At 56.4% G+C, this 8,683-nt stretch overlaps 1 protein-coding gene across 1 annotated transcript in view; it reads right to left on the minus strand.

Moving 5' to 3' along the window:
• Positions 1 to 8,680, minus strand: part of PAN2 (PAN2 poly(A) specific ribonuclease subunit) — a gene marked incomplete at both ends in the record, with an annotated part of 10,600 nt that extends 1,920 nt beyond the window's left edge. Inside the window, 17 exons of the mRNA XM_009080460.1 lie at positions 524 to 661; positions 917 to 1,058; positions 1,746 to 1,822; positions 2,275 to 2,373; positions 2,791 to 2,897; positions 3,169 to 3,311; positions 3,757 to 3,956; positions 4,095 to 4,223; positions 4,297 to 4,416; positions 4,574 to 4,693; positions 5,218 to 5,314; positions 5,727 to 6,069; positions 6,651 to 6,918; positions 7,070 to 7,147; positions 7,230 to 7,350; positions 7,493 to 7,662; positions 8,441 to 8,680. Coding sequence (XP_009078708.1) covers positions 524 to 661; positions 917 to 1,058; positions 1,746 to 1,822; positions 2,275 to 2,373; positions 2,791 to 2,897; positions 3,169 to 3,311; positions 3,757 to 3,956; positions 4,095 to 4,223; positions 4,297 to 4,416; positions 4,574 to 4,693; positions 5,218 to 5,314; positions 5,727 to 6,069; positions 6,651 to 6,918; positions 7,070 to 7,147; positions 7,230 to 7,350; positions 7,493 to 7,662; positions 8,441 to 8,680 — 2,592 coding nt within the window. The remainder of the gene's footprint in view (positions 1 to 523; positions 662 to 916; positions 1,059 to 1,745; positions 1,823 to 2,274; positions 2,374 to 2,790; positions 2,898 to 3,168; positions 3,312 to 3,756; positions 3,957 to 4,094; positions 4,224 to 4,296; positions 4,417 to 4,573; positions 4,694 to 5,217; positions 5,315 to 5,726; positions 6,070 to 6,650; positions 6,919 to 7,069; positions 7,148 to 7,229; positions 7,351 to 7,492; positions 7,663 to 8,440) is intronic.
• Positions 8,681 to 8,683: the final 3 nt, after the last annotated feature.

An 8,683-nucleotide genomic window follows, 5' to 3' on the forward strand; every position in this document is an offset into this window, starting at 1 on the left:
CCTTCCTGGGACACTGTGGGGAAATCCCTGATGCCCTGGGTGGTGACAGTATATGTGAAGCATTCAGGCTGGACAGGCTCCGGGCTCTGCCCAGCTCCAGACCAAAAACGCCAGGGAGATGCAAGAGATAAGAGATAGGGATGAAGCCTTGACACACTCTGGGAACTCCTGACTTAGGCATCTCCACTAAACAACAGGACTGCTCAGACCAGCCCTTTCCTGGGGAAGGGAGATGATGTCCCTGCCCCTAGCTGGAAGTACAAGGACAAGCTGGCACCATGCCCATGGCCAGGAGGAACTAGCCTGAGCAGGTGTGGGAAGAGGGTTTCTTCAGCCCTTTCCCTCCCGTGAGGGGCCCAAGCAGCTCTTGGCTGTCCAGGGCTGCCTGGCACATTCAGCCAAACGCTCAATGCTTGCCTAAGAGACCCTGAAGCCGGGCTGTTATCGACCGATTCCATGGCCAAGTCCCCTCAGCACGGCTCCCATCAGCCTGGGTGTCTGTGGGGGTCCCGCAGGGTCTCACCTCCTTCCGCTGGTGGTAGGTCTCTCCCACTTTGATGTGCCCCACCAGGCTGCCCCCGGTGCGGGAATCTAGGATGTGGACGACGGTGGCCATGAGATCGTAGATATACACTGACTCAGGGTCATCCGTCGGGCTCAGCTGCAGGAGGAACCGGCCCAGGGAAGTGTCCAAGCCCCTGACAGCTCAGAGGCCTCCAGCCCCAACCTCAGCACTCAGATGTGCTATGCCACCACCAACCCAGAGGTTTCTGTGCTCCCCTGAGGTGTCTCTGATACATCTTCGTCATCTCTCACCCACACAGGCTCGGCAGAAAGCGGTTCTGAGGCAGTTCTGCTCCCACAGCTCCACGTGCACGTGACCACACAGCCCCATAGCAATCTCATCAGCCCTTACCTCATCGGTCTCGCTCCAGTTGCTCACGTCAAGCTCTTTGCTCTTGGTCAGCCTCATCTTGATGGCGTGAGGGATCCAAATGTTCTTCAGCTCCTCCACAGAAGGATATGAATGCCCCATTTCGGGGTTCCCCAGATCCTTCCTGCACCGAGAATCATGGAAAGCTGAGTTGGAGTGAGCCATGAGACATCATCCAGGTCAATACCTCCTGGGCAGGGTCCCAACCTACCCACTACTCAGCTTATTCCTAAACCTTTTGTAGGACACACAGGGAAGCCAGAGGTGCCTGGAACAGGACCCTGGGAGAGGTGCTCAGCCAACATCGGCCAGCAAAGGCCGACATGGTTCTAGGGGTTTTGCCAGTCAGAGAAAGGTACTGAGTGTGGGGGCTCAAAAAGGGGTCACAAGGTGGGTCACAAAGCTGTCTGAAGGGGATGTGGTGAAGAACACCTGTGCAGGGTCACAGCCTTGGAGGAGCATGGAGACTGTTCCAGTTCAGAGCCTCTGAGGAGCTACAGACAGGCAGGTTATCAAATTATCACTAGATGAGAACTGGCCCAGAGAACCACCCAGAAGGTGTCACTGGTCAGAGCCACCACCCCAGGAACAGAATCCCAGAATCACTGAGGTTGGAAAAGACCTCCAAGATCATCAAGTCCAACCTATGAGCAATTTCCACCTCGTCAACTAGACCAGAGCACTAAGTGCCACATCCAGTTGTTCCTTAAACACCCTCCAGGGCTGATGACTCCACCACTTCCCTGGACAGCCCACTCCAATGCTTGACCACCCTTTTCCATGGAGAAATTCTTCCTGAACAGTCACCTACCACTCTCCAAGAGAGATCTCCTTTCCCTTGGTGATGTCAAAGCCTCCTCTCTTCATCATGGCTCTCTGAAAGGCATACTAACAACAAAACACAGGCAAGTGTCAGCACACAGCGACAGGCTGGCCTTGGGAACACGTGGGTGACAGCCAGGCCAGAAGCAGGGAAAAGACAGGGATGTTAAAGTCAGTGACAGGGAAACAGACAGCAAGGGAAACCCAATGTCCCACTGCGCTGGGCACATGCTCTGGGGAGCAGGCACTGCCTTGCTGCTCCCAGGTCCCAGGAGATTGGGGGAATGACAGAGTGACTCCTGAAGTCCAGTCATCTCTCACGACAGATCTCATCTTTTCCAACTCCAAATGCATGGATCGTGCTGCAGGCATGCCCAAATATAACCATGTCCTCTGTGAATATAGCTCAGGAGCAAGAGAGGCCAGAGACAGGGAGACCAGAGTGAAAACCTCTGCAGGGCTGGGCACACCACAACGCCCGTGTGCTGGGAGAACAAGCCCCGAAGTGTCTCCCCCACCTCAGCCTGTGTCTTCCAGAAATCTGCCTCCTTGGAGCTGTTCACCTCACAGTTAATGACCAGGACGTCTGGCAGGCAGCGGATATTCCGGGTCTGTACCTGTGGAGACAGTGGGAGATGGAAGTAGGGAAGCACCAGGAATCCTGAAGAAGCTCAGTGAGACTTGGCATATACCACATTCTTCCCTCTACCACCATTGCCTACAGTGCTTTTTCCCTGTCCCTGGCTGCACTCCTGGTGGCTGGAGGTACTTCCAGGACAATTGAGGCAGGGAGCAGTCTGCCCCATCAGCTTCCAGGTGGTTTCTCTCTGCTCCCTGTCCCAGGAGGATTCAGCTCTGCAAGAGGCATTCACACAGCCCAGGAAATACCCCACGGCTGCCAGCTGGGCCAGGAACTGAATCTCTGGCATCCACTCAAGAGGTTCCCCAGTGACTAATGGAGAAACTGTCCCACTTAGGCCCATCTCCTGCGGCCCCTCGCAGCCCCTCGTGCTGGTGCCCGAGTCCAGGCTCACCGTGGGCTGGTATTTCTCACAGTTCTCACACCAGGCTTGAGTGTTCTGCTCCAAGCAGATACTTCGTTTTAAAATTTGGGCAAACTCATAATCCTTGACTGGTTTCTCTGAAGGAAGAAAGGAGAATAACGTCACCTTCCAACACACAAATCTTGACCAATTTAGCTCAGCCAAACCTCTGGGGTTTTCCTTACAACCACCAGCCAGAAGGTCAACCCCCAAATTTGTCTTTCTGTAGCCAAAACCTTGGCTGGTTGGAAACCCACCCCTATGCCTAGGGCTGCTGCAGCCCTGCAGCTCCTCACTGCACGTGCTTCACCTGGAAATGTCACGGATAACAAACCCCACCCAGTTAACAGTACTGGGCCCTGCCGTTACCAGTGCTCTCAGGATAGGAGAGTGTGAAGAGCAGTGTGGAGGACACACGGACTGTCTCCTTGCCACAGCGGCACATGCTGCAGTTCTCCATCTCACAGCTGAAGAGCTGCCCAATGACAGAGTCCCCTGAGGATCCAAAGCTGCTGAAAAAACAGAGCACCGAGGTCAGCAGGATCCCTGTGGAGTAGAGCAGGGCTGGCTGAGCGCCTGGGGACCCACATCTTGGGTTGCACAGGGCCAGTTCCCAAATTCCAGCAGCTCTTGGGGAGCCAGTCATCAGGTTTTCAGAGTCAGTGTCCTCTGAGCAGTCCCAACCCTCCAAGCCCCTCTGGAAGCTCAGGCTTCTAGAGCTGGTGTCCTCTGTGAAGCCTCAGCCCTTCAGGCAGGCTTGGTTTAGAGGGACAGAGGCTCAGCACAGAGTTCACACCCTGCCATGGGGGAAGCCTGCAGCTCCACATGTTCCCATGGATCTCTCAGGGCAGACAGGAGTGGCAAGAAAGCTTCCCCAGGGGTGGATGAGGTCTCTGGAGACCAGCCCCCCTCCCTGGCTCGATCAGACTCTGTCCTGCCCCCAAGGCAGGGCCGTACCTGCTGCCTGCCCCCCGGTATGCCTGCGGCCCCTCCTGCTCCTGGGTTTCCTGGTGCAGCTGAGTAAGGATGAAACGGTTCCAGCTCTGAATCAGCCGGCCCAGGTTCACCTTCCCTGTGGCTTCATCCGAGTCAGCCAGGATCAGCCCCAGCGCTGAAGCCTCTGGGATTGTACGGAAAGCCCGCAAAAAGTTGCTTCCCTGGGGATGGAGCAAGAGCAATATATATATCACCAAGGTCAAGTGACAGGAGTTTCCATGCTGTCTGATGCCAGCATCATCCAGCTCCTGTTCTTGTGATCCCTGTGACCCTCCTAGGCACTCTAGCCCACCACAGACCTGGCAGGGGTCTCCTCGGGACAGGTCCAGCATGTGGAAGAGCAAGCCCAGCTCACAGCCCAGGCAGAATTCCTTCTGACACAGGTGATTCTGTACCAGGCAGCGGACTGGCTCCAGGAAATACAGCACCTGGTAGAGACCAAGCAGTCAGGGAGGTTCCCAGGGGCCATAGTGGGCTGGGCAGGGCCATGGTGGCTCCCACCTGGATCATGCAGTTGCAGTAGGCATTGGGGATGTGGGGCTCCAGCCCCGCAAACAGCGTCTTGTTGTAGTGCTTGAAGTCAAAGTCCTCCAGCCCCAGCTTGGAGTATTTGATGGTGACCTGAGCAGAAACATGATGTGTTGAACAAACACCTTCCCACACTGTGGGACCCCTGCGGGACGCCTGGTGCTCCCCTAAAAGATGTTGGCACTCAGGTGGGTCCCTCACCCCAGCCAGCCCTCCACCATGCCCCAGAGCAACCCTGGAAGGCCACCACCTTCCGGTACTTCTTGGCCACCCTGTAGAGGTGTGGCTCCTCCTCACGTCCGATCGGGGACTCAGGGACTTGGCTGAAGTTGTCAAACTCATTGTCTGTCTCCTTTAACCGATAAGGGATCTGTGAGGGGGAAAGAAGGGATGAGAGGCTGAACCCTGAGGTGGAAGAAGCCCCCACGTACTCAAACAAGCAACACCCGGGCTTTCCTGCCTCCCTGAATGAGCAAAGGGATACACCGGAATGGAGTGGGGCCCTCCCTGGACCTGCGCAAAACCTCCACACCTTCCTTCTCACAGGGACTCGTCACTGTGGGGAAACTACAGTGGCACTGCAGGCAGAATGCGACAGTGTTTTCCCAAGGGTAAGGGACGTGCCACGAACCTCCCAACTGGACAGCTCAAACCTTCCCTGCCACACAGCCAGTTAGTGATGGAACTGGCTTCTGTCCTCAGGGGAAAACTTCAACCCTCATAACTATACACCTGCAGCATCCCATGAGAATTCCACCTCACCCCATCCCGAGACTTGCAGAAAGTTCAGACATCACTCAGCATACAGTAAGCTCCTTCCCTCCCCAACCTGCAGAACTGCAGCACTGAAAACACCTCCTCACCTCCCCAAAATCCCCTCCTGAGAGTGGGTACCTGGTTGCGGAGCTTGGTCCTGGGGTTTGGGGCATAGCCAATGAACCCCACTTTCTTCATGGTGCGCAGAATCTCAGGATCTACCGGGGGGGCTCGCCTGCAAACAGCCCCCAACTCAGAGCTGCACTTCTTACCCATCCATGGGCTTTCTTGGGTGTGCTCAGAGACCCACTGGCACCATGCAAGGGTTTCCCGAGCTCAGCCCTTCTCCAGGTTCATTTTCCATCCCAACAAAACCCCAGGGCAGGGCAGCAGCACTGAGCACAAGGGACTTGGGGGTGGGCAGAGGGAAAACAAGTTTCCACACAGGCAGAATAGAGCCACCAGGATCTCCCCACTGGCAAGACCCAGTGCCCCACCATCCTCACACCTGCCCAGTCACATCTCAGCCATTAACCTCCACTGCAGGGAACAATTCTGGCATCACAGGGCAGGTGAAGAGGAAGGAAAGAGACCGCCAGAACCAGCTTTCCCACACTGTTTTTTTAGTGGGAGAGACTGGGAATTACCGTGGTGCTGGGGCAGAGTTAGCAGCGGGCCAGTCAGAGAGCAGCGTGTCACTGGTCAGTGGCACTGGGATGAGTGAGAGCGGCACGAGGTCCTGGTTCCAGTCCAGGTGTGGCAGCGTGTCCACGATGCAGGGCAGAGCAAAGTCGGTCTCCCGGGAGTAGGCATTGAAAGTGACCTCTGGGGAGTCGGCCCAGAGGTGGACGCAGCCCTCTGAGTCACCAAAGGCCAGCGCCTGCTTGCTGGCTGACACGTCAAAGGTCATGATGAGGGGCCCCACGGTGTTCACGTGGAAGATGTCGGCAGGGTTGGCAAGGCCAGTGGGTTCGCAGAACTGGCACTGACCTGCGTGAGAGAAAGCATCAGGCAACATGGCACTGGGAACATGTGGGCACCTGGGACACAGTGACCCAGCACATGGTGAGCCCCATGTCCCCCACCATTGCAATCAGCTGGACATGGGTCAGCAGCACTTGGACAACCATCACAGAGTCATGGAATATCCTGAGTTGGAAGGGACCAATAAGGATCATCAAGTCCATCTCCTGGCCCTGCATAGGACACCCCCATAATCCCACCCTATGCCTGAGAGCATTGTCCAAACGCTCCTCGAGTTCTCTCAGGTTTGGGGCCATGACCACTGTCCTGGGGAGCTGTTCCAGTGCCCAAACACCCTCTAGGATAAGGACCTTTTCCTAATATCCAGCCTAAACGTCTCGTGACACAGTTCCATGCTGTTCCCTCAGGTCACCAGAGAGCAGAGATCGGTGCTGCTCCTCCACTCCCCCTCATGAGGAAGTTGTACACAGCTATGAGATCTCTCCTCAGTCTCTTCTTCTCCAGGCTGAATCCCATAGGACTTGACCCTGAGCTTGGGGATCCCAGGACGACCACCCCACTATTGCCAGGGACGCAGCTCCACACACCTGTCTGGGAAATGATGGCCAGGCGAGACGTGTAGGTGGGGATGAAGCGGAGGAAGAAGGGGTCAATGTGGACCTGCAGGGGGGTGGTGGCTCGCATCATGCGCAGGTCGTACACCTTCAGGAAGCGGTCGCAGGCCAGGCCGTTCATCCGGCTGGAGAACCCGCAGGTCACCAGCAGGTTCCCATGGACATCGAAGTCGGACAAGCTGCCTGAGTACGCATCAAACTCGTGCTCCACCACGAACGTGCGCAGGTCACGCAGGGACACCTGGGAGGGGACAACAGGGCTGCTGGGTGCCAGGTGCCTGCCTGGCTGTTGGTTCCTTGGGAGTCCCTGGAGCTCTGGGAAGAGCTAGACACCAACTCCAGGTTATCCCAGAGCAATGCTGTGTCAGCAGGCAGGATGAGGCTCACGTTACCTTCCCTGACGTGTGTCCACAGAAAAAGAAGCGGTTTGATTGCCTCATGATGGTGATGCCAGGGACCTCTATGGTGTACTAAGAAGAAAGCAGGAAGCAGGATAAGCAGGGATGAACCCCGCAATAAAGCACCAGAGAGCAGCCCCCAGCCCCGCTGCACCTTCTGCGTCTCCTGGACGGTGTTGAGGTCAATCTCAAGGACGTGGTTCTGCAGCCCAGCCACAAGCAGTGTGCTGCTGTCCGTCAGCAGGAGACTGTGCATGTCCTCAGACTCATCCATGCTGCAAGAGAGGACAGGGCACCTTCACCCTCCTGCCTGGCTTGGGGAGGCAGCCGGGAGGGCTTAGAGTGGAGCAGGAAGAACAAGACTACCCCTCAGGCACAAGGACAGCCCATGGGGCTGCTGCAAAGGAAAGGACTCACAGGTAGTCAAAAATGATCAGGCCTCCCCGTGACATGTACTTCAGGTTGGTTTTGGTCAGGAAGAGGACACCATTCTCCAGGCTCTGGATCTGGCGGATGTCATCACTGCTGTTCACTTGGAAGGAGGAATATCGCTCCAGTGTTGGGCCAAAGAAGGAGGTGGCATGACCCTAAAAACAGAGAGGACAAACTTGTTAACAAAGTGAATGTCACTTTGTCCTGCGCCAGCTCCAGGGTGGAGGTGGTGATCAGCAGCCTCACAGCTTGGCCGGCCTAGAGTGGGGCTTCCCGGCTCCCCTGGGCGCTCCAAACTGCAAGGGTGCTCAGACTTTTGCCTCTTGGGCACATGGATGCAGACACCAGGAATGAACCAAAAGCACTGTCAGCCCCACTGTCAGGGCAGCAGTGACTGGGGAAGCAGTGAGAGGTTCATGCTCTGAGAATTTTTACACAGGGATCAAGGGGAAATGGTTGTAAACTGAGGAGATTTAGACGGGATATTGGGAAGAAATTCCTCCCTGTGAGGGTGGTGAGGCACTGGCACAGGTAGCCCAAACTGTCTCTATGCCTGGCAGTGTTCCAGGCCAGGCTCGATGGGGCTTGGAGCAACCTGGGCTGGTGGAAGGTGTCCCTGCCCATGGCAAGGGATGGGACTGGATGACCTTTACACTCCCCCCCAACCCAACCAAACCCAATCCAACCCATTCTGGGACTGTGTTGAATTTCCTGCAGTGACGTCCCCACCTACCCCATGGTTCCCAACCCACAGCATCTCCTCGTGCAGGTCAACTCGATGGGGCTTGGAGCAACCTGGGCTGGTGGAAGGTGTCCCTGCCCATGGCAAGGGATGGGACTGGATGACCTTTACACTCCCCCCCAACCCAACCAAACCCAATCCAACCCATTCTGGGACTGTGTTGAATTTCCTGCAGTGACGTCCCCACCTACCCCATGGTTCCCAACCCACAGCATCTCCTCGTGCAGGTCAAAGTGGGAGACAGAGACAGGCACCCCCACTTCAGAGACAGCAGTGTGCAGCTCACTGTACATCCCCTCCATCAGGTGCACTGACTCCGGTACTGCGATGCCCTCCAAGGGCACTCCCTCGGGATCCAACTCCACCAGGCTGGGGTTGAGGTGAGGGTCCAGAACAGGGTCCAGCGCAGGGTGCAGAGGTGGTGCATACTCGGC

The sequence above is a fragment of the Acanthisitta chloris genome, unplaced genomic scaffold (assembly GCF_000695815.1).
Source record: "Acanthisitta chloris isolate BGI_N310 unplaced genomic scaffold, ASM69581v1 scaffold36388, whole genome shotgun sequence".
In the NCBI taxonomy this organism is placed as follows: Eukaryota; Metazoa; Chordata; class Aves; order Passeriformes; family Acanthisittidae; genus Acanthisitta; species Acanthisitta chloris.